Source organism: Castor canadensis, chromosome 18 (assembly GCF_047511655.1).
Source record: "Castor canadensis chromosome 18, mCasCan1.hap1v2, whole genome shotgun sequence".
Taxonomy (NCBI): domain Eukaryota; kingdom Metazoa; phylum Chordata; class Mammalia; order Rodentia; family Castoridae; genus Castor; species Castor canadensis.
Window position 1 is genome coordinate 47,113,112 of NC_133403.1, and position 27,368 is coordinate 47,140,479.

At 44.3% G+C, this 27,368-nt stretch overlaps 1 protein-coding gene, 1 non-coding gene and 1 pseudogene across 3 annotated transcripts; 2 read left to right on the plus strand and 1 right to left on the minus strand.

Moving 5' to 3' along the window:
• Window positions 1-47: 47 nt before the first annotated feature.
• Window positions 48-26,760, minus strand: Ankle2 (ankyrin repeat and LEM domain containing 2). Of its 2 annotated transcripts, XM_074060885.1 has the most exons (13): window positions 26,507-26,758; window positions 21,602-22,075; window positions 20,341-20,547; window positions 18,417-18,610; window positions 18,133-18,321; window positions 13,582-13,704; window positions 11,966-12,032; window positions 8,487-8,659; window positions 6,765-6,871; window positions 6,052-6,242; window positions 2,745-3,375; window positions 2,047-2,178; window positions 48-1,708 (listed from the first exon to the last, which is right to left on the minus strand). In XM_074060885.1, exons 1-13 carry the CDS (start codon window positions 26,685-26,687, stop codon window positions 1,486-1,488), a joined length of 2,892 nt encoding a protein of 963 aa, XP_073916986.1. In that variant the 5' UTR covers window positions 26,688-26,758; the 3' UTR covers window positions 48-1,485. The 2 variants fall into 2 exon arrangements, with proteins under 2 accessions (XP_073916986.1, XP_073916988.1); XM_074060887.1 differs by lacking the exon at window positions 2,047-2,178 and having other exon boundaries at window positions 26,507-26,760.
• Window positions 7,449-7,550, plus strand: LOC141419085 (U6 spliceosomal RNA). The gene has a single exon (XR_012443753.1). It is a non-coding gene; the product is annotated as a U6 spliceosomal RNA (small nuclear RNA).
• On the plus strand, window positions 18,626-18,749 carry LOC141419093 (small nucleolar RNA SNORA8; annotated as a pseudogene).
• Window positions 26,761-27,368: the final 608 nt, after the last annotated feature.

Below are 27,368 nucleotides of genomic sequence, written 5' to 3' on the forward strand. Positions count from 1 at the left end.
GCAATGGCAAGACCCGCATCTCAAAATAAATAACCCAACAAATAAACCACACTTAGGTTAATGTAGTATTTCATAAAATGCTATTTACAAGGACAGAATTGCCAGGTGACATAAAGCATTTACTGGAACAGGTATCACCTTGTTCACACAAGTGGAGAAAATATCAAAGGTGGCCAAAAATTGCACTATGCAAATTAGGGCAAAAAACAAAATTCCTATTTGAATGTTGACAACAACATACAGGATGGTTTACTAAAGCTTCAGAGAAAACATCAGCTCTGAATGTAACATCCATGTTCTGATTTCTTTTTGAAAACAAAAACACCTTTTTTGGAATGTTATAGTTTTCAGAAGAGACTGTTTTACAGCCAGATCTTCCATACAACAAATGAAACACGCCATGTAACAAACTTCTGAATTCTAAATCCTAAATCTTTCTTATGCCTACTTAGTATCTTTGTATATGCTTAAAAAGTAAATTCAGGAAAACTATTTACAAAAGGCACTGAAGTTGGCAAATGCAGTGGTAGTTTTTTTGTTTTGGATGAAGCAGTACAAGTGTCTGCACAATACTGCTTGTGTGTGAGCAGCTGCTCAACAGCCAGGACAAGACCCATTATCACCATACTGGCAACTAAGCAGAGGAAACACTCAGGTGCGGGTGAGAAATAAAGACCTTCTGTTACTGCTGGTGAGAATTCTGTGACTACTTGCATGAGCCTTCCTCACCCCAGAATGTGTTTTCCAAGAGAAAGCTACTTCTATCTTCTGATCGGTGTTCAAGCATTGCCATAAGCCTGAGACTAAAATGCCCATTTGCTCTCTGCAACTCACTATGGAAAAGACTAGGGTCAAATGGTACCCAGGGCTGTGACATCATCATGTATCAGAAAGCTGCTCTCCAACAGGTGAGTTGATGCACAACTTGTGCAAGGGTTGTGAACTTGTGCAGGTATGCAGGGTTGCTGCTGCTAACGCTGAAGTTGACCCCCTCCAGAGCATCTCCTCAGGGCTGGGAGAGGACAGTACACTATCTTTGCACTTTTGCCCCATTTGAGGGAGGGTGTGAGTGAGGCAGGGTCTCACTCTGTAGCCCAAGCTGGCCCTGAACTTGTCTCCTCAAACGATGGGATTACACATATACACACCATCATGCCCAGCTTCCTTTGCTCTATTTGCACTTAGGAATCCCAACCTGAAATGTCTGGATCATTACTATAACCACATTTTTGAGAAACTTTGTATTAGATTTTTTTTTTTTTTTTTTGCAATGCTGGGGATTGAACACAGTGAGTTTGCATTCACTAACTTCTTCCAAAATAACAGAAATTTAAATTTTACATTGGCATTTTCTAAAATTCTTATACCCTCAAAGTGAGGGTTAATAAATTACTCAGAATAAATTCTTTTGTGGAACTTTACCAATAAACATCATCCTTCTTCCTTTAAAAATGAAGGAAACAGCCCCAGCAGGGAGTGCCAATCCTACAGGGCTGCAAGTTGGGCCATGTGTGTCATCCTTCGGAGGTGGCTCCCATGTGCAGGACTGTAGCGGCCAGGGCTGCCCAAGCTGAGGGAGGAGGTGCTGTGGCCAGACTTTCCAGGGCTGCTGCCAGCAGATCCACTTCGCCCCGGACTGCAACTCTGAGGGTAACCAAGATCTGGAAGCTGAGACTTTAACTTTCCTTTCAGTGCAGGGCTTGGCCAACTAGAATCAAACAAACAAACAAAAAAAAAAAATCTGTTAGCACAGATGGGTTGAGAGTACAGTCAAAAACATGGCAAGGACCTGGATAGATGCTACCAAATAGACACTTCTGAGCATCGAAGATTTTCCACACAAAACCTGTGTGACCCCAACTACAAATCCTGGATGCCACCATCCCTGCCACTCAGACTGTCGGGATAAGCTGGGTCTGCCTTTCCACTTACCTGTGTGCATCATGACCACACAGACACTAGGCCTGTACTGGAGGAGTTGCACACATTAGCATGGTTAAGGGGATTGCAACTGACAGAACCACCCATACATGACCCCATTGTCACCTCTGTCTGTCTGAGGGAGAGTACCCCAGGACTGCACTCTTCCATCTGTGCACAGCTGGGTACAGGCCAGGGTCAACATCTGCACACCCGAGCGCTGCCAAGACATCCCGGTCTAGTTTTGATGGCTCCTCTCTAGGGTGTAGGATGGACGATGAAAGAAAAAGCAGAAACACCTCTGAGTGAAAAAACCAAAGACCTTCAAAATACCACTGCATTTTTAATTCAAGAACCTAGCAAACAAACAGAATGAGGTGCAAGACAATCTAGCTGAGCATGTTAACCACCAACTACCCCAGAATTTGAGGGCGTCAGCTGGAGGAAACAACAGGTAGTGTGAGAGCCAGAGCAGATAGTTGGCCACCATCCCACAGTGAGTGCATGGGGACAGGGCAAAGGTCACCTTCAGGACACAAGCTTCGTACCCCATGGTAGCACCATCTACCCTGCTGTTGATAGGTGGTATTGGCTTCTGCCCCTTCTTGGGGCAGACTGAACTCTTTTAGTGGTGTTAACTGCCCTGGCAATAGCAGACCCCTGATCAGCCAGTCCAGCTGAAAGAAGACCCTTAGGAGTGTTACAAGTTACATACTCAAGACAAACAAAGATGGGAACCACTGTGTATGTCAACTGTGGGAAAGGAGAAGGCATCAAAGGAACTACAAACAGTGCCACAACTGTACAGAGCATTGCTCGCTTACCCAAAAAGGAAGAGTTTCCTGGTGGTGTCCCTCATGGTGGGCGAGGACACAGGTGCTACAGCAGTCTGGCTCCCAGACTTGGAGCTGCTGGGACCCCAGGACCTTTCAGCTGTTCCCAATGGAGTCTCATTGTTTGTCCCGACCTGGTTGTTTTCTACCAGTCTGTCTGCAACAGGGGGAGGTGCCAGTAAGGCACTTTCTTCTGTGTCCTTTCTTGAAGTCAAAACTTTCTTATCTTTAGTTTTCCTGTTTGATGTCTCGGAAAAGTTACTTCCTAGATTTTCCAAATTCAATTTATCAAACTCAAGAGTCAAATCAGAGACAGGTGGCAGAAGGGCCACCTCCCCATTGGGAGCCTCTGGTCCCCCCAAGCCTGGGGTCCTGTGATTGAGAAAATGGCAGAGCCCATTTCTGCTGCTGTGGGGACAGTGCTCATCTGAGGCTTCTCCACTGTTGGCCTTCTGCCCCAAGGGAAGGGCACCGCACTCTGTATTCCCAAAAGCTTGGATTGTGGGCTGGCTCTTATTTTGAACTGTATTCTGCCGATTTTTAATTTCTTCTAAGCTCATGTCATCCTCCTCGTCTAGAAATGCCCCCACGGAGATGGAATTGCTGTGCTTCTTCCCACTGCCTGTGAGAGCAACAGAGCAGCATATCATGTGCAGGACAGAACCAAGATGAGTGCTCTACTCAGCGTACTGTACGCCCTGTGCTCTCAGCACGAAATGACTCTAATGAACCACCTCATCAGGTTTCAATTCACACCATCACCTGCATTACTCCTGGAACACCACAAGTAGAAATTAACCTGGGGCCTCCTCCATGACAGGAAAGAATGCAAAGAAAAACTGAGGCCAAGGGCCAAGCCCAGGCAATGGGGCTGAGGATAAATGGCAGCCAGCTCCCCTCCAGCTCTGTCCTGCTGGAGCTCTAGAAAGATCACATGGAACAACTCCAAGAAGACTGCTGCACTGCTCTATTCTGCAAATGAAACAAGCAGAACTTCTTGAGAGCAGCACTGTGCTGCCCGCTGCCCACCACAGGGAAGTTTCCATCTTTGTTGTCAAAACAGCTGCCTCTTCAATTGAGCACATACTAGTCAGGAAATGAACTCACTTTTTTCCAACATTAATTAAATGCACACAGTCACATGGGACAATAGGTTTAGAGTAAGTAAGACCACCTCCCAGCTCACCTGACCCCTAGCCTGGCCAGTCCATCCAATCACACCCAGAAGGTACATGCCCCTTGGCTGCAGCAGGGCAAAGCCTGAGGGCTGTAATGACCTCACTGCAGCTTCACATACCAGTCAGGGGCGACTCTTTAATTTTCGTTTCTTTTTAATTTAATGTATATGTGGACCACTTTAATTTTCTTTCCATCATTTCAGGGAATTTAATTTGCAAAGTGCTGTATAGGCTAATGGTTCAATTTTAGCTATATATTTTACTTTTTTCCCCCAGTATTGTGGTTTGAACTCAGGACCTCGTACTTGCTAGGCAGGTGCTCTACCACTTGAGCTATGCTCCCAGCCATTTTTGCATTAATTATTTTTTAGGTAAGGACTCTCATTTTTGCCCAGGGTCAGTCTTAGACCTTGATCCTCCAAACTATAGCTTCCCAAATAACTGGGATGATAAGTGCAGACTGCCACACCTTATTGATTGCTTATTGATTGAGATGGGGCATTGATAACTTTTTTGCCCAGGCTGGCTTCAAATCACTGTTTGGTCCTCCAGGTGTCCTCCTCTGGACTAGCTGTGATCACAGGCACCAAATGTACCTAGCTTAATTTTAACAGGGCATATTTGATCAGCTTGATTTTCTGAGATGAGAGTCTCCAGGGGAGAGTGGTGCTCAAGAAGGGGCGGTGGCAGCAGAGGCTCAGGAAGAAAGAGAAAGGGGATAAGCAGACTGGGGCTCCTCTTCCCCAGCTCTCCTCCATCTCACTGTCAATTCACTAATTTTGTTTTTAGATTAAAAGTTTTAATTACAAAAATGATATACACTACTTGCAAAAAATTTGGAAAACACTTTCAAGTGAAGCTGAATCCCAGTATCATATGTTGTAATAACCCAACTATTTGAAAATGAATGTTATGCAAATACATTTAAGTTAAATAGAATTGTATTAAAATAACTATGGACTTTCGTCTTTTCTCCCATTGTATGCATTGTTGCACATGATTTATTGTAACTGTAAGCCCTTTTTCTACATCACTGATTACACTTTAAAAGCACAATTTTTAATTCTGCGTAAGGACAGAACAATTTATTATCAATCTTCAACTGTTAGAAATAAGCTACGTTGAGTTTTCCACTGTTTCACAAACAAGGCTGGGGCTCTTGAGCATCTCTAACTCTTTGCTCACAAGTGATTCTGATCAAGCACCATGTCCACCCAGGCCTGGAGACAGCTTGATGGGAGGGTGCCACTCCTAACTTCCTGAAATACTTTCCACATTGGGATTTCACATATGTACTTTACTGCATTTCTTTTATTAATGGTGAAATACATTTATCTGTCAGAGAGACTGGAGTTTGAACTCAGGGCTTTGCACTTGCAAAGCAGGCACTCTGGTTATTTTGGAGATAGGGGTCTTGTGAACTATTTGCCTAGGCTGGCCTCAAACAGTGATCCTCCCAACCTCAGCCTCCCAAGCATCTAGGAGGCATCCTGTGCCTTTTATTTCTTTTGAAGATTTTCTTCTCCTTTACCCATTTGCTTTGGGGGTATTTTTGTCTTTTTCTTACAGAATTTAAGAACTCTCACTATTTTCCTTTTTCTTCCTCCAATGCTGGGGAGAACCCAGGGCCTTGCTCATGCTGAACATGTGCTCTGCTACAGAGCTACACTACACCCCAGGCCAATTTTTCCTCTTTCAAAACGCTAAAGTGTTATGAATTACTTAATGTTGTTGTCAGATTAACCTTTTTGTGATCATTCCATTCACTATTTTTGCGCTCTTTGAAGTGCTCTGTACCCTGAAGGCTGGCAAAACATGCCAGCATTCTGAAACCTGTCTTCCTTGTCTTTTTCCTGACATCATGCAATGTAGTCAAAGTATATTTAGAAAAAATACATAAGAAACAACACATCTAAACTATTACACCTGTAAGTTACTCAAATCTGGTCAGGAAACAAAGTCAGAAGTAGCAACACCACTTGCCATGAAGCCATGGTTCTCACATATATCTGCACAAATACCTTGTGACATCATCGTGAGGAAAAGTTCCCCATTTTCACAGTAAAATCACTTGAGGCAGAGAAGAGAACCTTATGGCCACTTAGCCCACACTTGCTCACCAGAGGAGAAAGCTTTGTCTCGAGGGCAGGCTTCATTTTCTCCTGTTTCTTCTTGAGCCCTTTTGCCCATTTCCTGTTGGGCAAGATACTCTTCAAGTCTTTGCAGGCCCTCCTGGGAAGACAGATCAACAAAACAGCCCAGAAATTCCCAGTATTCAACCCAGGGATACCCCAGCTCATGAGCTAGCTCCCTGTAAGAAATAAAACACAATTAACCAGTTGAGAACAACAGAAGAAATACCCACAGAACTGACTGCATAGAAAATAGTCACTTAATACTCAGAGGGTCAAAATAATGTCTGCAATCTTGGGTGTAATTTGTTTTATCCTAAACTTGGGGCTAGAATTAAATTTGCATTTTTCTAGCTCTTCCTTAACAGGTGAGACTCAGTAGCACCCCTTGAAGAGGGAGAGCTATACTCCCAGCTGCACTTACACTAGCTCCACAGCCAAAAAGTCACACAGTAATACCCTACCCATGCATACCTTTTTGGCCAGGCGCATAAAAATCTAGAAGTCTGTGGCAGGGTCAAGCTATACACCTCAAATTGGGCCTGTATTTTTAAAAACAACTCTACCATATCCCAGTAAACACCTCTAGGAACTGTTATCTTTAAGCAGTCGCAATCACTTTCCATCTTCCATCAGCACACACCACACTATGCAGAGACACCACTTAAGCCTATATTATCTCAGCATGGTCCTGTAAGTACCTCCCCACTCTCTCGATGCCTCGTTCAGGATCAGACTTCCTGACACTGTGGAAGAAGCCTGCTTTCTCTCGAGGTGGAGTTTTCCAGAGTTTGCGAAAATCTTCTGCCTAGGAAGAAAAGAAGTACTGAAATACACTCTGTCTCCAGCTCACCAGGATGTCAGAGCCACCAGCACCAGACGCCACAGCCATGTGGCTGCTCTGTGTACAAGAGAGGCTGCATGACCACACTTTGAACCTGGGCAAGGGGGTCTCCTGCTCTGCACCAGTCTAGTTTGTAAGGGCGAGATCCGGCCTAGGAGGCCCCTGAGAGGCTTTGCTAGCCCTGAGGACAGCGGCATCTCCCACCCCTACAGTATGTGTATATGCTTATACACATACCATGTTTCCCATTACACAAGAAAATAGACATTAATCTTCTGCATCACTCTTACGGGAGTTTAATGTTTAGTGCAATTCATGTAACCCTAAACATCTCATCTCATTTTGAAGACATTTTTATAGTGCCAAATAACTATTTAAAAGTTGGGTTTTCGGGCACTGGTGGCTCTTGCCTGCAATCCTGGCTACTCAGGAGGCTGAGATCAGGAGTACTGAGATTCGAAGCCAGCCTGGGCAAACAATTTGTGAGACCCTACTCCAAAATACTCAGTAACTTAAAAAAAAAACAAAGCAAAACAGGGTTGTTTGCTTCATCAGCACATGTACGAAAACTGGAATAATAGTAAGATTAGCATGATCCCTGCACAAGGATGACACACAAATTCATGAAGCATTCTATGCCTGGCTTATTTAGAAAGTTTTATTTTTTTTGGGCGGGGAGGCCATACTGGGTTTGAACTCAGGTCCTTGTATTTGCTAGACAGGTGCTCTACCATTTGAGCCAGGTCTCCAGCCCTTTTTGGTTTTAGTTGTTTTGTCAGGTAGGGTCTCACTTTTTTTGCCTGGGCCAGTCTGGACTGTGGTCATCCTTCTTATCTTTCTCATGTAGCTGGGATGACGGGGCGCACCACCACAACCAGCTTTTTTGTTGAGATGAGGTCTAACTTTTTGCCCAGGCTGGCCTCAAACCATGATCCTCCCTATCTCTGCCTCTCAAGTACCTGGGATTACAGGTGTGAGCAACTGTGCCCACTTAGAAAGTTTTTAACAAGACCACATAAATGTCAGTGTGTGAAATATTTTACTGGAAAAGTTATAAATTTGGCAGAAAAACATGTTTAATACTTGACCTAGCAACTCTACCATTATGAACTTATTGAACATCGTATGTATGAGTACAGCCCAAATGGCTGAGGTCTGGATACAAATAAAGACCTCAAGGAAAGGTACATGATGTCAGGAGCTTGGACATTTGAGAGGAAGAGGTAAGAGTTGCAAGCTGGTCTACAGAAAGAAGGTAGAACTGCAAACAGGTGTTTCCGAAGTCACAATGACAGCTAGACCAGACAGGCAGGGCAGTCCATATGGAAGAATGGGACGACACTCAGGAGGGGTTGACCCAGATAAGTATCACTATGTTAAGAGGTGTGGCTCCCAGCACACCACCCCAGCTAATGTTCCAGAGCCTCTCAGTACCTCATGGCAAATGGCTTCAGATAAGGATGACCTTTGAGTTCCACAGGAGTTGGTCTTCAAGACCAGAGTAACAGGCTAGAGTGCCCAGCACTGCCATGTGGGGACAGAAGGATGATTCCAGAAATTTCCTTCCCCAGCAGCTCACCTTGGATGGACTCAGGGGCCCCACAAAAGCCCTCAGGGTCAGCACAGGGTCTCTGGGGCCACCTCTACAGTGGCTGGCATGGGAGGCCTCATCTGTCTGGTCTGAGGACCACAGCTCCCCAATGACCGGAGAGGAAGTATCTTCTGCTCTCAGAAGTGGCACATAGTAGTGACCTGAGGAAGAAGACAGGTGTCAACTGCAGGCTCCTACTTGCCTGCTGTGAGTCACGGTCTGAATGAACAGCAGGGAAACAATGGTGGAAGGAACCAAGTAAGCTCTGGGGCTAGGACCACAGCAAAGACCAGTTTGTGCCAGGACTCACCTAACTTAGTGAGCCTCACTTTTTTTGTTGTTTTTTGTGGTACTGAGGTTTGAACTCAGGGCCTACACCTTGAGCCACTCCACCAGTCCTTTTTTGAGATAGGGTCTCACCAACTATTTCCCTGTGTTGGCTTTGAACCACGATCCTCCAGATCTCTGCCTCCTGAGTAACTAGGATTACAGGTGAGCCTTACTTCTTTAAGAAACGAAAGGAAGGGAAGGGGAGCAGGAGACAGCCCCAGGAAGCTCTAAGACCCTGGGGCTGAGAGCTAATACAGCAGGAGCTTAATACATGTTACAGAGGTCACATTTCCCACATCCTACCTCAAGTTACTCACTCCTATGGAAGACAGCTTTCAGGTCCATCCCCACAGCCCTGCAGTAAAGAGTCTTGCTAGAGCACTGCCTGTCATGCTGCCCACAAATACCTGAGAATTTTTTAAATTTTAAATGCTTGTAATACCTTTTATTAGTTTCTAATTATTTTATTCTATTTTCATTGTACAGTATACTGAAAACTACAGCAATTAAAATACTGTATTTCAGTATCTGCAATTGGGATTTTATCATATATGTATGAGATTTCACAGGTTGACAGGTTTTTTGGTTTTTTTTTTTTTTCCCCTCAGTGGTACACGAAATAATGGACTTTTGTTTCATTTTATTTTATTTTTAAAGTACATGGTAAATTTCACCTATAACTGTCTACTCATAAAATACTAACATTTAGTCTTTGGCATATTCAAGTCCTTTAAATTATTTTGTGTGTGTGTGTGTGTGTGTGTGTGTGTGTGTGTGTGTGTGTGTTGAGGATTGAACCCAGAGCTTTGTGCTTGCTAAAATGACCTATGCACAAGCTCTACCATGGAGCACTACCCAAGCTCCTAAAAATTTATACCTAGGACTGGAGGTGTGGCTCAAGCAGTACAGTGCCTGCTTTGCAAACACAAAGCCCTGAGTTCAAACCCCATTACCACTAAAACAAACAAACAAACAAACAAACAAACAAACAAAAAGCCCCAAACAATACAAAACTTATACCTAAAGGACTGGGGTATAGCTCAGTGGTAGACTGTGCCTCCAGGCTCAAGGCCCTGAGTTCCATCCTCAGCACTATGGGGAAAAAGCTGCATATACAAAACTGGATTCACACTCTAAGTAGTTTTATGTCTGGCTTTTTAACCCTATTTCATTTCCTCAAACACTGCAGGTCTTTCCTTATCTTTGCATAGATCTTGTTAGGTGGGGCAGCATTCAGCAGCAAGGCTGCAGCGTGCTTTCTGGTGGTGTCTACAACCCAAAAGAGGTCACAGCATGACCAACTAAACTGACCTACATCCAGGCTTCCCACACGACCCTCAGCAGGCAGCACAGAAGACATGCAGGGTTTGGTAGGACTGGGTAGCAAGCAGAAACATGAATGCAAAAGTGCTGTTCTAAGAAAACAATTGGCTGCCCACATTTTATGGTCAAGCACATCAGACAGAATAGCTACCGATTTCCACAAAGCAATACTAGCCAACATTTTAAGGCATTTCTGTCAGTGTGGCTTGAAAATCCACAGGACAGACCAATCACTGTACTTGTGTTCTATAATACAACTAGGGTCTCCAACTAATGCCAGATGGCTCAGGAAATACCTCTGTGGCCAATACCCCATGCTGGGATGCATTTCTTGTAAGTACATGGGTTTACAGGCAGGAAGCATAATTAGCAAAATTCTTAGGAAGGGATCAGAGGACAAATGGGTCAGGATCAGCACCACTTCTACAGAAGGACAGACATGAATGCTTGGGCTTCATGGGCTGCATCGCATGGTCTCGGAACTAGGCAAGTGCCCAGAAACAATGCGCTCTGGCTGTGTGCTCATACAGGAAAGGCAGGCAAAACCCAGGGGGCAGAGAGCTGCAATCTCACTCAGCAGAATCACCAGACATGGTAAGAGGTAGCAAAAAACAAAAACAAAAACAAAACGGCACTTTTGCATCTTCTGAGATTCACTGAAAATGACAGGAAGATGGTGAGACAAGCTCCTCCTAAAACCAGTCATCTCCTCACACCTGAAGCCTACAGAACATAAGCACAGGTGACACAACATTCTTCTGATCAGAAGAGTTCTGGAGGCCTCAGAAAGCTAATTCATGGCCAGGTGCCATGGTGCACACCTATGGTCCTATCTACTTGGGAGACTGAGGCTTAAGCCCACGAGTTTGAGACCAACCTCGGTAGCATAGTGAGCCCTGATCTGAAAAAGAAAAAAAAAAGGACTGGGAGTGTAGCTCAAGTGGTAGAGCATCTACCTAGCAAGTGCAAGGCCCCAAGTTCAAACCCCAGTACTGCCAAACAAAAGAAAACAAAACAAAAACTCAGGAAAGAAAGAAGACTCCCACCTCAGTAGAAAGATGACCCCAACAGGCCATCATTTTTCTTTTTTTTTTTTTTGGTGCTGAGTATTGAACCCAGGGCCTTGTGTATGCTGGGCAAGTGCTCTACCACTGAGCTGTATTCCCAGTCCTAGGGTCCTGGTCTTGGAAGGCTGAACCCAGTGGGGCAGTCAGGAGGGCAGCAGAGGGAGGCGGGTCCTCTTGTACATAAACCAACAAACAAAAGCCAAACCATCCAATCAAACTAGGAGCTCTCAGCCACAGTCCTTCTTGGAGAGGAATGATCAGAGAAACCTGTGAGAGATCCACAGGGACAGAGGGTGAGGCCTGAACACAAAGCACTCTCAAAAACAGCTCAAAGAATAGACTCAAGGGCTTGGGGCATGGCTTAAGTGTGAGGCCCTTAGTTCAAATCCCCATACTACAAGAAAAAAAAAGCAAACAAACAAAAACCACAATGAGGAGACGGTATAGATCAGTTGTACAGCACTTGCCTAGCATGCACAGGCCCTAGTTTCAATTCTCAGCACGAGAGGAAAAGAAAGGAGTGAGTGAAACGCTAGGTGGCATGGAGTTAAAAGTGGACCAGTGCTGGAAAGAAAGTGATGGGGGATCCTGAGATGAAGTCTCTGACCGGAATTCATAGCACCACTTTCCCAGAGAATTTACAAAGGGAAGACAATGCCCTGCTGTTCGGCCCCAGAACACAAGGCCCACGGGCTCTGTCTGTCTCACAATAGGCCTCACATTCCAGGAACAGAGTCCCCAACTCACCCTTTAAATATTCTCTGATCTTCCCTTTCAGTTCCATAGGTTTACTTTTGCTTCTTTCACAAATTACCTATTTAAACAAAACACACTAAGTGAACATTCTAAATTTTAACGTATCACAACATTTAGGAAATGTGATAAGGTATCAATAAAATGATCTTTCAAAAGTAAGTTTTAAAAAAATCTTAAGTTCTAAAGTCAATAAAATAGGATGTTATCTTAATTCTAATGATTCATAAAGCTCACTCTCAAAAAAAGTGCTCAATAGCACAGCCTGTATTATGGAGGCTTTTGAAAAGGGCAAGAGAACAGAGTTCAGGATGATGAGTAAATTTTTTTTTCTTCATGTGACATTACATTTTCCTGTTTTCTGCAAGGAAATGAAAACGTGAATGTGCACTATCAGTTTTCTCAGTTGACACAGCCTGGGAGCCTACTCTCCATATTTAAATTTCTGCTGTTGCATAGCTGGTTGAGGTAGAGCTACTACCTCAGGGGAAATACAAATGTTGTATCTTTTCAACAACAGCAATCAACTTCCTGAGCCCTTAGACAATTGTAGCAATAAGAATATTTTTATTTGAAGCAATATAAAACATCCTTCAAAGTAGAGAAAAGAAATGAACCACAAAATTACCAGTCTGTGAGACACTAAAATTCTAAGTACAACTAAGCATTTTTTTTAAGCCCAATGTTTCAAAAATGTGGTGAGTTAGGACTGGGGGTGTAGCTCAAAGTGCTTGTCTCACAAGCAGGAAGCCCTGAGCTCAAACCCCAATACTGCCAAAAAAAAAAAAAAAAAAAAGATACAACACATCAAGTTGAGTCATATATATAACAAAATAAAGGTAATTTTTCAGTTGCACAATTTTCTGATGAACTATATTCTTTTTAATATATGTATTCTAAACATCCTATAGAGTGGAAGAGGAAAGAGACTGCTACCACCAAAAGGGTCCTTCAGGTTTCATTTCTAAGAGTGATAGGTCCAGCTCAGCTAACATACAGTGTGTGGTCCTCAAGCTAGCCTCAGTTTTCATCAGCTCCAGTCTCCTCTTACATATCACAGGCACAGGATGAAAGTGGCACATCTTGCTCAGTGCTACAGATCATGAAGAGGTCTGCTTTGCAAGGTGTGAATTGATTGTGTGAGGGAAAATGTGTGAGGGTCTTAGCATGGCACCTGGTTCACCTTGAGCAGAATGTATCAGCTGCTTTCAGCATCACCACCACCACCATTATCCCCCATCTCCATCACACCCCCACATCACTGCCTCCATTCTCTCTGAATTTGATCAGCTAATGTGTTTACAGGGGGAACATGATAAAGGACTGTGAGCTGTTTAGAAAAACTGACTCTCAGTTTCAGGAAAACAAACAAACAAACAAAAAAACCCCAGCAGATTGGGTGAGCTCATTCTATCCTGGCTCTACAGATGCATCATCTTTACAGAGCATATCTGGCTCAACAGTCAGTGTTCTAAACATGCCCAAACATGCCCACAGGCAAACACAATTAATGAGTTACCTGTGACTTCACTGTAGCTATGGTCATAGACTGCACACTTACGTTTGCATTTCTAACACTAGTTAGCAACTGCATTTTAATAATTACTTACATCTTCAGGTGTTTTGCCATATTTATTCTTTGGGTTTTTCACAATCAAAGGATGTGAAGAAAGCACATTGACCACATCCACATTCCCAAATTTACAAGCAAAATGCAGCGGTGTGTCATAACCCTATAAGAGGTATAGAAGAAGCACAGTCACTTATTCAACTTTTCAACATGGCTGCTGTAGGTGAAAATATGTTAAATATTTAAAGCAATAGCAAAAAAAGGCCCCCAAAACAGAAAGACCATAAAAAGACACTGTTCTTATAGTTCATAAGTACTTGATGTGCTAGCATGTACCCACTGTATACCAAGTCTTGAGCCTGACACCCTGCCCTTCTTCACTGTTTATTTAGTATTTAAGTACCCAGGCCCAGTGGGGTGTAACTTTTATAATTCATGATCTAGTACACTGTCATGTGACTAATATTTTAAAAATGAATAAAGAGGCCAGGCACCATGGTTCAAACATGTAATCTTAGCTACTTGGGAGTCAGAAATCAGGAGGATCATAGTTCAAGGCCAGCCAGAGCAAAAGGTTCATGAGACCCCCATCTCAATCAGTGGCTGGGCATGGTGGAATAAGCTTATCATCCCAGCTACAAGGTGAGTTGGATTGCAGTCCAGGCTGGCCCAGATGTAAGGTGAGAGCCAAGTAACCAACACAAAAAAGGGCTGGGAAAATTACAGAGGCACCATCCAGAATGAAGCAAAGCCCATGAACCTGGCTGTGTCAGTGAAAAAGCCCTCTTCAGTGGACAGCACAGAATGGCCCGCTCTCCACTTCTGACTTCAAACCACCATCCTATACGATGCTCCTTAATGCTCTGGCATCCACTTAGTGGTATCCCAGGGCTGCACATGATCCTTCTGGTGCTCCCCACGGATGTACCTTTCTTCCTTCTTTATTCTTGCAGCAGTCTCAATGTTACTCTACAGACCATTGGTGTTATTATGGTCAACAGTGCCCCTGAGCCTGAGATCTGCAGGGCCAGCAGCCTCCTAGAAATCTCCCTTGGATGTCCTATAGGTGGCTTAAATGGCAGAGAACTCGAATTCACCAGAGCTGTAAAGATCTCCCCACAGTCCCCTCTCTGATGCCCACCTTTTAGCCATGCTGCCGTGCCCTTGGCTTCTGATCCAGGGTGAAGACTCATGGGCCTTGCTACCTGTGCTCCCTCCTACCTCCCATCCCTTGCTTTGAGACCCAAGTAACCTATGAACAAGAAATGCCTTTGTGCCAACTCCTCACATCACCTCCAGAACAACCCATCTATAAACAGGTCTGGGTGTGGACTACTCCACACATCACCATTCTGACCACTCATCCCTTTTCTGGGGGATTAGCACACTTTCTCAGTCAAAGGCTGGATTTGCAGGTCATCCAGTCTCTGCCACAACCACCAAACTCTACCCTCATTGTGGAAAAGCAGACACAGACAAGACATCAACAGATGAAAACGTGGTGTTCCAGAAAAATCTGGCGGTCAAGGACTACTCTGCATTTTCCAAACCACCAGGCCTTTCTCAGTTCTATCCCGGACAACTTGAGCAACAGGCTTGTCTCCTCCACCCGAGTCCCTCTGCTGCACACTTGAGTCCTTGCACATTCCAAAAACCTCAGCATGACACCCCACACAGACTACTGTTACCCTGATTCTATTGCCATCCCTGCCAAGTATCTGCGGCTCTAGGCTCTCCCCGCCGACCCCAGGAGAGTCTGAATGCGCAACAGCATTTCTGGTAAACACCATAATGACTCCTACTTTTTTTTTTATAGTTCTCAAGTTTGAACTCAGGGCTTTGACCTGCTAGGCAGATGCTGCACAGCCTGGGCCACACCTCCAGCTTAATGATTCCTACTTTTAGTGACAGGATAAAAACGACACGACCTGAAACATCTAATTTCAATAATTTACTGAGTTTTCTTTTTATTAGATTATTACCAAATAATTACTTATTAATTATAACTCAGACACATTTTCTATGAATACCGCATGGCTGTTAAAAAGCAAATAGGAGCTGGACACTGGTGGCCCAAAATGTAATCCTAGCTATTTGGGAGGCTGAGATCGGGAAGATAACAGTTTGAGGCCAGCCTAGAAAACAGTTCATGAGACTCCATCTCCAAAATAACCAGAGAAAAATGGACTGGAGGTGTGGCTCAAGTGATAAGAATATCTGTTTTGCTTTGCAAGTGCAAAAGAACTCAGTCCAAACCCCAGTTCCACCAAAAAAAAAGGCAGCAAATAGAAGCTGGGTGTGGTGGTGCACACCTTTAATCCCATTACGCAGGAGCTGAGGTAGGAGGATCATGAGTTCAAGGCCAACCTGAGCTACATAAGGAAACCCCAGCTCAAAAAACAAAACAAACAAAAAACGAATAGTATTCTTCTTTAGAGCACACAATCCTTTGTTTTATCTATAAAAATACACTTGTTGATTGTGTTAATCAAACCCAACATCCTTACTTACTCAGAGTTTTTACTCTTAGTCTAACCTACTTTGATGTTATTCCTTCTTTTCTGTTTTATACTTCATGCTATTGCTTTTTTGTAACCATTTATGACACTGTGACATGGTCATCCCTTTATATCCTCAGGGCACTGTTTCCTGGACTACCCATTACCCCCAGACACCCAAATCATTGGATGCTCAAGTCCTTATGTAAAAGAGTAGTGTTTGCATATAATTCCACATACTTTAAATCATCTCCAGATTACATATAATACCCAGTACAAGATAACAATGCTTAGGATGTAAACACGATGTAAACAGTTATTACTGTATTGTTCAGAGAATGACAAGGAAAAAAAGGTCTGCACATGTTCAGCAAAGACACGTTTTTTTCCCCCAGAATACTTTTGATTTGTAGTTGGCTGAACCTATGGATATGGACCCCATAACATGATGGGCTGAATTTATGTATTATGCCCTCCTCCAGTTACTGCTTCATGACATAACAACTCCTAACACCCTTGGAATCTCCCAAGTGCCAAGTGTCTTAGTTTGTTAGTGAGCTAACTGCAGGCTGGCAGTGTCTGGAAGCCCCTTATAGGGTGGGCCACAGCAAAGACTAAGGCAGAATTAGAAGACTGAGCTTTCGCCCTCTGCCTCACACCCAACTCCAGGAAGGGGAGAGGGACTTAAGGTGAAGTTGATCACTAGCGGACAACAATCTAATCAACGATGTGTATGTAATGAAGCCTCTATAAAAAACTGGAGAGACTGAATTCAGAGAACTTATGAACAGTGGAACGCAGAGAAGGTGGCAATCCTGACAGGGCCCCTTTTCCTACATTTGCCATATGCTTCTCTTTACCTATATCCTGTGTAATATAAATCTGTTTCCCTGATTTCTGTAAGCATCTACAGCAAATTAATCAAATCCAAGGAGGGGAACCCTGATTTACACCAAGTTGGTGGGCGTACAGGTAAGGCAACTGGGCTTACAACTGGCATCTGAGGTGGAGTCAATCTTTTGGGATTCAACCCTTAACCTATACGATCTGAGTAGACAGCATCAGAACAAAAGTGGATTAGAGGACACCTAGCTGGTGTCTGCTACAGCTTGCTTGCCTGCTGTGGGAAAACCCCTGCATACCTAATGTCAGACATGTGTTTGACAGTTCAGAGGGAGAAACTAAATTTGTTACCAGACCATTGTTCTATGTTTTAGCCCCTTCTATAATTTTGATGACTTGGCAAAGTTTCTCTCCTTTTCCCTTCTTAAGTTATCCTTGTTTTTTGGGTTTTTTTTTTGAGACAATATTCCAGTGTGTAGCCCAGGCTGGTCTCAAACTCTCAGTTCTCCTGCCTCAGCCTTCCCAATGCTGGAGTTACAATTATTCTTGCTTTATAATCCTGCAATCCAATGTATCATATTCAATATTATTAGTTAACAAAATTATGCCCACCACATGCTTCTTTTACTCTTTCCCACCCACAACTTCTCAAAATCCTAGGTTTTGCTGAGTTTATAGTTCTTGGGTCTAAATTACCACTGAAGTCTCCCTGACTTCTATTCAAGAACTTTTACATAAGCTTTATACCACCATTAAAAGTTATGCCTTTTTCTTTTAAGTACTGGTGACAGAGCACATGCTAGATAGAGCCTAGTATGTGCTTTCACCAAGTTACATCCCCAGCCTAAATTTTCTAAAATTTTTAATCCCACAGGAAAAACTAACATAAAGGATACACACAGAACACCACAATAAAAGGTACCAAAATTTTCACTTTCTTTTCTATGCTTTTTGGCATTCATCCACCCTCTTGTCACAGCCCAACTCATGCCTCCCTTGACAATGCCCAGGGTGCCTACTGAAGCACCCTGTTCAGCCACATTCTGACCACAGCATCCATTCAAAAGCTGCCAGAGGCCTCAAGCTCCCCATCGATGGGACCTCTTCAGCAAGTGGGCCTTGCTTTCACCACCACATCTTTCTACCCTAAAACAACCATTCTTTTCCCAGTCTTTCACATGCCTTGCACACTGACGCAGGGTAAAGGCAAGAAACCGCCCACATGCTGAGATTTGGGAGGCATCACTCACCACTTTGTCCGGAGTGTTAAGGTACAAGTCGACGATGTAGCGAATCCTCTTCTGCAGCATATCAATGTCATCGTCCGGGTACATGAGCCGCATGAACTCAGGGTTCTCCAGAGTCTCTAATGTCAGCTGGCACATGGAAGCCTGGTTCTCTTTGGCAGCAACATGCATGACGTTGTACCTACATCCTTCCTGAAAGGAAACCACATGCTCTGAACTTCACGTCCAAGTCTTTTGTCACCAGTACAGTGACCACTTGGCATGACTGATGCTGATGGTAGACCTACCTGTACAATGGTTGGGTTGTCCCCAGAACCAATTAGGTATCGGGGGTTACTCCAGATAAGATCAGAAAAGGTGTCTTCTTCCCCCTTCTCCACAGCTTTCCGCAGCTTGGCAGTGAGGTCCTGTGTACGGGGATTTTTATAACTGTTTGCTCGCTCTTTGTTTACTGTTTCCAATTCAGACAAGCACAAACCATCTGTCATCAAGAGACAGAATTGAAGCAGTTTATTCCTGCTGGCATGTTCAAAGGACAGTGCAACAGAAATTCAGTACCTGGCATCACTGGTTTTCCTTTCTTTGTACATGTTAAACCTGGTACTTCTACTGATACCGTATTTTTATAGTTTTCTTGTACTAGTTTAGGTTGATACAGTCATAAACAGTAAATGTTTTTCTTTTTCTACAGTGTCAGAATTTGAGAACTAGGCAAATCTACTCTAAAAGTGATCCAAAAATAAATTCCTTGAAGAAATTAGATCCCAAAGATCTCAGATGGGGAATTTTGAAGTTGTCATAAATAATTCAACTCTGCAATTCAAGTGGTGTTATAATTTGAGTGGAGAAAAAGTGATAATTAAAGTACAGATAACAAGTAATAACTCAAGTGACCCAAGTAAAAAAAAAAAAAAAAAAAAAAGCCTAAATGAAAGAATTGTGGACTGACAGGACATCTGGATTAAGCATGAGATCTTTTAAAAAGGACTATCTTAAACAAAAATCAATCAGCCTTCGAGGTGACCTTACGTGTAGTGAATCAATTACAATATGTGATAAATAAAAATTATTAAATAAAAAGAGAGACAAGACAGAATTGAAAACACTTAACCTCACAGATGGTCTCTCCTAACACACTTTGTATTGCACTGATGCTGAAGCCTTCCCCAGAGGCTTGGCAGCCCTTGGGGAGTGCCAGGTGAGAAGTGGGGCTGGCAAAGCACATGGCAGTGGTCTGGCCTGCAGCAGTAATTCCAGTACACTGCTGAGTACGGTCAGATGGCTGAAAGGCTTTGGGAACAAGGCATCATTTGGCACACTTTGAAAGATAAGCTGATTGAGGTGGGTGAACGAAGATTTAGGAGCAATCACAGGTGATCTCATCTCTTTCTCTTTTGTTTTTTTTTTTGGCAGTTCTGGGGTTTGAATTCAGGGCTTTATGTGTGCTAGGCAGGTGTGCCAGTCCTCACAGGCAATTGCCAACATGAATATGAGTATTCCTACAAAGCCTGAGTGGGAAGTGCACATGAATCACAATGCCTGAGAATGACTTAATGATTTCCCTTATGGGAACTTTCCCAAAATGTGAAGAGGAAAATAGTAAAAGACTGAGTAAGGAACAGGGGAGGGAGGCAGACGGGCCCTGACCAAAGGCCAACTGTCCAGGATAGGGCACCTTCCCTCCAAACCTGGCCAGTTGGGAAACACAGATAACTGTGGGAGACAGAATGAGAGCCAAAGCCGAGTCTCTCCAAGCAGAACCCTGTCTCTGAGTTGGGCAGCAGATGTAGTCAATTCTGGCTCCCACAGGGAAGGTCAACTCTTGGGGATGCAGACTGGTCTCAGTCTTAATACCCTGAATCCAACAGGCAGAGTGACAAAGAGACAAATGGAAGGCACAATGGTGTTCTTTTTGGCACTTCTCCAAGGTCCATATGCTAAGTCTTGGCTGGTGAGCTTTAGAGCCCAAGTGGCTTTCCAAAACCACTCAATACCCAGGCCCTGTTCTTGTGTCCCCGAACCTCCCCAGTCCAGTTCTCAGCCCATTCCTCTTTGGCTGTTCCATTACCAGGGCCTCAGCTCTCTACTTCCTGTCACACCAGATTTCTCTCACAGATGGAGAAATGGAGTTCTAATATATCAAGAAAGAGACACAAAATACTCTGGGGTTACTGATGGTAATGCCAAGACATGAACCGCAATATAGTTTACCTTTCAACCCACCACTGCTAAAGAGTGGTGCCACTTTCACAGGAGACAGTGGTGATACAGCTTTGCTTGGAGAAGGGAAATAATCACAAATTCCTCTAGCAAATTTCTCAGCATCTTCTCTGGTTGGAAAAGCTTTAAACCGGGACCCTTTGATCATTTTGACAGCTTGCAGTGCTTCCTTTTTATCTTCATAAACATGGATCTTTTCTGGGTAGGAAAATTAGAGATGATAACTAGAACCCCTGAATGGAGATAAGATGCCAACTCTCCCTTTCCATATAGACTGTAATACATTTTAAAGGATGATAGCTTTCACTTTTACAAACTCTCTACATACTTTGTGGGCTTGTATTTCTCACCATAATTGTAAAAATAAAAACAATGTGCATTCATATAGTTATATGTACACTTAATATTAAATTTTAATATGTGTAAAATGTATTAGAGATAAAAACAAGGCTATAAATATAAAAATTTTTTAAAAGGCTTAGGTATGAGGCAGGAAAGAAGCTAACGTGGTTACTGCTAGCAAGCAGATCGGGATGAAGAGGAAACTTCACTTTCACTTTATACACTATAAATACACACACTATTCTCACAGCAACTTTTATAATAATAAAGATTAAATATCAATACAAGTTACATAATGACACTTCCCAGCATCACTAACTCTTCTTTAACAGAATCTGACAGGTGACCTGAAAATAATGGATGCAGCTCAGAGGTACAGTATTTGACTACTATGTGTGAAGCCCTGGGTTCATCCCCAGCACAGCAAAACAAAAACGACAAACAAAACAAAAAACAACCAAACAAAAAAACTATCAAAAACTTATGTTCATATTCCATTCCACCCATGGTGCAAATTATGTTCAACCAATTTCCTTTCTCAGGCATCGCCAGAAATGATAGCACAATAAGGATAAAAATGATATCATGCAATTTCTGAAATTCTAATCAACACTGAGTTCTCATTTTTTTTTTGATTGAAAATTATTTATACATTCATTGACCATTTGCATTCATTAACCTAAAAGGTATTCAGGTTATAATAAATTAAAAGGGGAGAGATGATTAATCAAAGAATGGCAGATAGCCAATCAGTATTTTTAAGTTGTGCATATCTTATAGAATACAGTTTTCCTCACAAATTTAAAAAATTCTTCCTTAGATTTATGAGAAACTCAGGAAGGCAACAAATGCCAACACTGGTGTTAGCCTTGGGCAACAAGTGAGGAGTCACTACGTGGTATCACATTACCATTTCTCAAAGGGCCATCGTCGTACACGGGGCACACTCCATAGTACAAGGCTGGCTCCTTCGGGGCTGTCACTCCGGCCCTGTGGGTGTCGATTCCCATGGAGGGACTGAAGGGCACTGGAAAGACCTTGGATACCACAGCCTCCTCCTCTGGAGGGTTCAAGCCCACACTGTAACCAAAATCTCTGTCTTCAGGAAACCTGGCCTGCTCAGTCATATTCCCTCCTATAGACGTGGAGATCCTTGGCGTGTCCTGGCTCAGCACTGCGGCAGCCACCTCACTGTGGCTGGGAAGAGAGGAAGGCAGAGCTCCACCTTGCTCTAGTAAAGCCTGAGCCAATTTCTTCTCAAAAATGAACCTTGTAGTTGATGTAATGGGTCCACATTTCAACCCAGCTTTGACAATTTCTTCTCTAAGGTCATCCGGATTCAGGAGTTTCAGTTGAGCCAACACAGCATCCATTGTCAGGTTACCTAGGTCCAAGACAGTAAAAATCAACTTGCTGGCACTCAATGGTAGAGCATATGCTTAGGGTGTTCCCAGTTACCCACAGGACTCCACTTTTTATGCAATCTGTGTCCTTACTCTAAAAGTCACGTTAAAAAAAAAAAACTGGGCCTAGGTGGGTGAGGGGTGGGGGAAGAGATCAGGAGGATTGTGGTTTGAAGGCAGTCCAAGCAAATAGTTTATGAAACCCTATCTTGAAAAATACCCAATCAGAAAAGGGCTGGTGGAGTGGCTCAAGTGGTAGAATGCGTGCCTCTCAAGTGTGAGGCCCTGAGTTCAAACCCCAGTACCAAAACAAACAAAAAAACACCTGAGCTAATAGTTACAAGGGTTGTTTTGTCTCTGCAACCAAGCAAGGCTAAACAGAACTACATCACCTTATGTTACATCACTAACAGCAACCCTGGGCAAGTTTTAAACTCTAAAGCCTCAGTTTCCTCACCTAAAAATGAACATAATAATAGCTTTACTCTTAGGTTATGAGAATTAGATAAAATAATGTACATAAAGTCTATCACTGTGTCTGACACTGGAATTATCCGTAAATGTCAGCTACAACTATTAAGCTATCAAGAAACACAGAATTATTAATCACAGAATGAGTAACAACATGCTATGAAGTCCGTTAGAATAAAAACAAATGCAAGATCAGGTGTGGTATTACATTCCTATAATCCCAGCACACAGAAGACTTGAGGCAGGAGGACTGAGAGTTTGAGGCCAGATTGGGCTACATAGCAAAACCCCGTCTCAGTTAAAAAAAAAAAAAAAAAAAAAAAACCCCAAAAAGCAGCAACAAAAATGTACACTAAAAGTCCTACTATAAGACACAGGGGTCTGCTCATGTGTACACACAGAAACAAAGGACAAGGCAGAAACTCATGAGATTTGGTTACTGACAGAGGTGGAAGAAACCAAGCAGAAAGAAAGGGATCGGAGGGTACTACTTCTGACTTTAAGACTCATTTATGATTCACACACTCAAGAAACAAGTAAACAATACCTATAATTCTACCTACTCAAGAGACAGAGATAAGGAGGATCGAGGTTCAAAGCTAGCCCTGGGCAAATAGTTCAAAAAACCCATCATAAAAAAGAGCTGGTGGCTCACACCTGTAAATCCTAGCTACTCAGGAGGCTGAGTAGGATCACAGTTCAAAGCCAGGCCAGGCAAATAGTTCTGGGAGACCCTATCTCGAAAAAAACCTTCATAAAAAAGGGCTGGCAAAGTGACTCAAGATGTACCTTGAGTTCAACCCCAGTACCACAAAAAAAAAAAAAAAAAAAAAACAAAAAAGGACTGGTGGAGTGGCTCAAGCAGTAAGAGCACCTGCCTAGCAAGTGTGAGGCTGAGTTCAAATCCCAGTGCTGCCAAAAAAAAAGTAGCAAAAAGATGGTGAAGATCCTCAAAATGAAACATAAACCAAAACAAGTGAACCTAACTACTGTAATGGATAATGTAAGAGTAGGGGAAAAGTAACACAAAAGACTTCAGGAAACAATATGCGACTCTAAAGACAGAGCACTATACCAATCACACTCTAGCTAGTGGACGTGTTTTTCACACTACCATAAGCAGGCATTCTGAAGCTATTTTACATGTACTTTAGGATGAAGCAAATAATTGGAATACATTATGGCTGATGAGAGACAGGCTTCTCACTGACAGAAAGGGACATGGGGCAAGAACAGGGATCAACAAGTGATTCCTGAAAGCACCAGAAAAGAAGCACCTGAGGTATTGTGAGCCACGAAGCCTCTCTGGCACTTAAGAACAGCTGCCAACAATACATCAACAAGACTGGTGGGGGCCATAATCCACTAACCCTTTGACTGCAATAAACTCAGTGCTGCTGCACTGGAGTTGAAGTACTGGCATAACCTCTTAGATAGACTGATACATAAATAGGCAGATAGAGACATGAGAAATTGGGTTAGGTCTGTAAATTGAACAATAGTGTTCCAACACTGTTAATTTCCTGGTTCTCATATTTGTAGTGTGATTATATAGCATATTAACATTTGTCAATGGTATACAGAATTTCTTAGTAACTTTATTTTGAATTGTAGACTCACAAAGAAGTTGCAAAAGCTATACCGAGAGTTCCCATAGACCCACTGTTAACTTTCCACTTCCCCTAAAGGTTGACCCTACATAACTATCATGCATTATAAAAACCAGAAAAGTGACCTCACATAATACAGTGAACAGATCTTGGACCTTGTTAGTCTCTGCAGGCACTCTTTAAGTCTTTGTGCAGAATTTCCTGACAGTCTGACCAAATGTACACATTTCTGTACCCACCATGAGGACACAGAACTGTCCCATCACCAAAGACCTCCCTCTTGCAGCCCCTTACAGTAGTGACATCCAATCTTCCCCACTGTCCCCAATCCCTGGCAATTATGACTTTGTTCTTTATCACCATGGTTTCATTTGGAGAATGTTAGGTAAGTGAAATCATACAGTACAGATTTTCTGAGATTGGCTTTTCTCACTCAGCACAGGGCCCCTGAGTTCCATCCAGGGTATTGAGTGGACCCTGCTGAGGAGCACCCCAGTGTATGAATGTGCCAATCTACTGTCCCCTTAAGGGATATCTGGGCTGTTTCCAGTTTTGGGCAAGGTTGTGATGAACATTCACATATAGTTTTGTGTGAAAAGTTTTCATTTCTTTAGGACAAAAGCTCAGGAATGCAGTGCCGACTTAACTTCCTTGAGACACTGCCAGACTGATCTTCAGAGCAGCTGCACCATTTAACATTCCCACCAGCAACATAGGAAGACCTGGTTTCTCACAATCTCTACCAACTTTTGGAAATGTCAGTATTTTTTTTTTTTTATTGTGTCGAGGGCTGACTTTCAATAGATCGCAGCGAGGGAGCTGCTCTGCTACGTACGAAACCCCGACCCAGAAGCAGGTCGTCTACGAATGGTTTAGCGCCAGGTTCCACGCGAACGTGCGTTCCGTGACGGGCGAGGGGGCGGCCGGGCTTCGCGGCCGCGCCCCGTTTCCCGAGTATTTTTTTTTTTTAATCTTAGCCATTCTCACAGCTATGTAGGGACATCTCATTTTAGGTTTAACTCTTTTTTTTTTCCCATGAGCTGATAATGTCAAACACCTTTTCATGCATTCAGCTGATATGTACTATTTTTGTAATCTTTTGTATACCTAAAATGATTTAAAAATAAATACTAAATCTTTGAAAGAAATTCTTAACTGGAAAGAGACGCTGCAAACTCTAGTGTCTTAGTTCCATGCCCTACAAGTCACACTCATTTGTCTGCTTTCATGTTTCCATTCTCAGTGTCCTGCTCGGAGTTTGCAGCAGTATTGACAGTGTACAGGGACAAATAAGAACTCTATTTACTAAAGGTGGCCCTAACACTTTAAGGGGACAAAAAAAGGTAAAACCCAGAATGATGAAGGGTGCTAGACCCATTGTCCACAGACCTACATCCCATCTGGCCTCTGCCACAGCCTTGCTTGATACCAGCAGTATCTTAACAGTTTATACATGTGTTGAGGACTGCTGAATTTTTAATCTCTAGATTTTCCCTGGGGGACACCAGTCTGAGACTCACAGTGACCCTCAGTTCTACACTGATGATACAAGTACCAACAGTAACAGAACAAAGCAAAGTTTGTAAGCGCTCAGTAATGAAGGTAGTCAACTCTCAAAAAACAAACAAAAACAAAAACCCTTACTAAGTGCTACTATTACTCCTGTCTTACTAATGAGCGGAAGCTGAAAACCAGAGTGGATGATGTTGAGATGTCCCACAGGAGTGAGTGATGGAGCCGGGAGCTGAACCCACACGGCCTGATGCGCTAATCCCCACTAAAGTGACACCTCAAATTTAAAGTTACCAGAACCCTTCCTGATCTCTCCTCACCCAGACCCGACGGTCCAGCCTAAAGCAATTCTTCCATTTCCTCTGGCCTCAAACCCCGGAGTCACACTCGACTTTTCTTTCTTTTATCCTTTGGCCAGAAACAGTAACTTCCTTTGTCTTCACACTCAAAACACTTGCAGAAACCAGCAAGTTCCTACTCCCGGCCTCTGGTTGAGGCCACCCGCCCCGTCTCTCGCGACTAGGGCTTTCCCGAAGCTCCGAAGGCCCTTCCCCCGGAAATCCACACCGCCCGGGGAAGCAGGGTCTCTCCTACAGCGTCCACCGCGACTGGGATGCCCCTTCCGCCTGACAGGGCGACATCTCCCGCCTCCCGGAATAAAAGTCCCGCTTCCCCTCTGGCCGGGTTCCCGCCGGCGGATGTCCGTTCTCCGCACACCGGATCCACAGCGACCTCCGTTCGGAGGTGGAACTCGAGTCTTGGGCCCGGCTAGGCCTTGGGCCCGGCTAGGCCTTGGGCCCACCGGCCGACTTGCCTTACCTGGGCTGGGGGCTGCGGCCGGGCGGGGCTGCGGAGTGGATGTACCGCTCCGGCCCAGGCCCCGCGGCCGCTTCTCCAGACGCCGCACCAGCCAGCGCACAGCGATGAGCAGTACCGAGGCGCCCAGCAGTTCCCAGGCCAGAGCCGCCCACTCGGCCGCCACCAGCCGTGACCACAACATCGCAGCGGACGCCCGCTCCTAGAAGAGCGCCTGCGCCGTCGGCTGCTCGCGTCACTGCCTGCGCCGTCGGCTGCTCGCGTCACTGCCTGCGCCGTCGGCTGCTCGCGTCACTGCCTGCGCCTCACTCCCCGCAGGTCCCCACCCGGCTGCCCACGCCGCTGCCTGCTCGAGTCGGCCGGCGCAGGGCGGGTAGGGCTGCACGCGTTAGTCCAGCGTCTCCCACTCAGGGCAGCCCAGCCAGGGAGCGCGGTTGCGACCCTGGCCCCAGCGGCGCGGGCAGGGAGGTAGCGGCGGGGTTGTGATTCGAGCGCGGGGCCGTCAGTCAGTGGCGCTGGTAGCCACGAGGGGTCCTGAGATGAGCGCGTCGTTCCGACGCTCATGCTGCCCCGGGAGCTGCCGGCTGGGAGCGTGCGGCCCCCGAAGTCTCTGCACAGCTGATCTGGTGGGCCGTGTCCTCCCTACGGAGCTGGCAGTGGCTTCTCTGCGCAGCTCCGGACCTGAAGGAAGGTCGAGGGCCTGGGACCCGGAGGGGGCGGGGCCCGTCGTGGCGTGGGGAGACCTGCAGAGGGGACTGAACCGCAGAGTTGAAGTGGACGTGGCGGCATTCTACAAACCCCGCCCTGCAAACGCAGCTGCTCCTCTGGAGCAGAGTGATTTCGCCCCCCCCACCCCCGGCAAGAT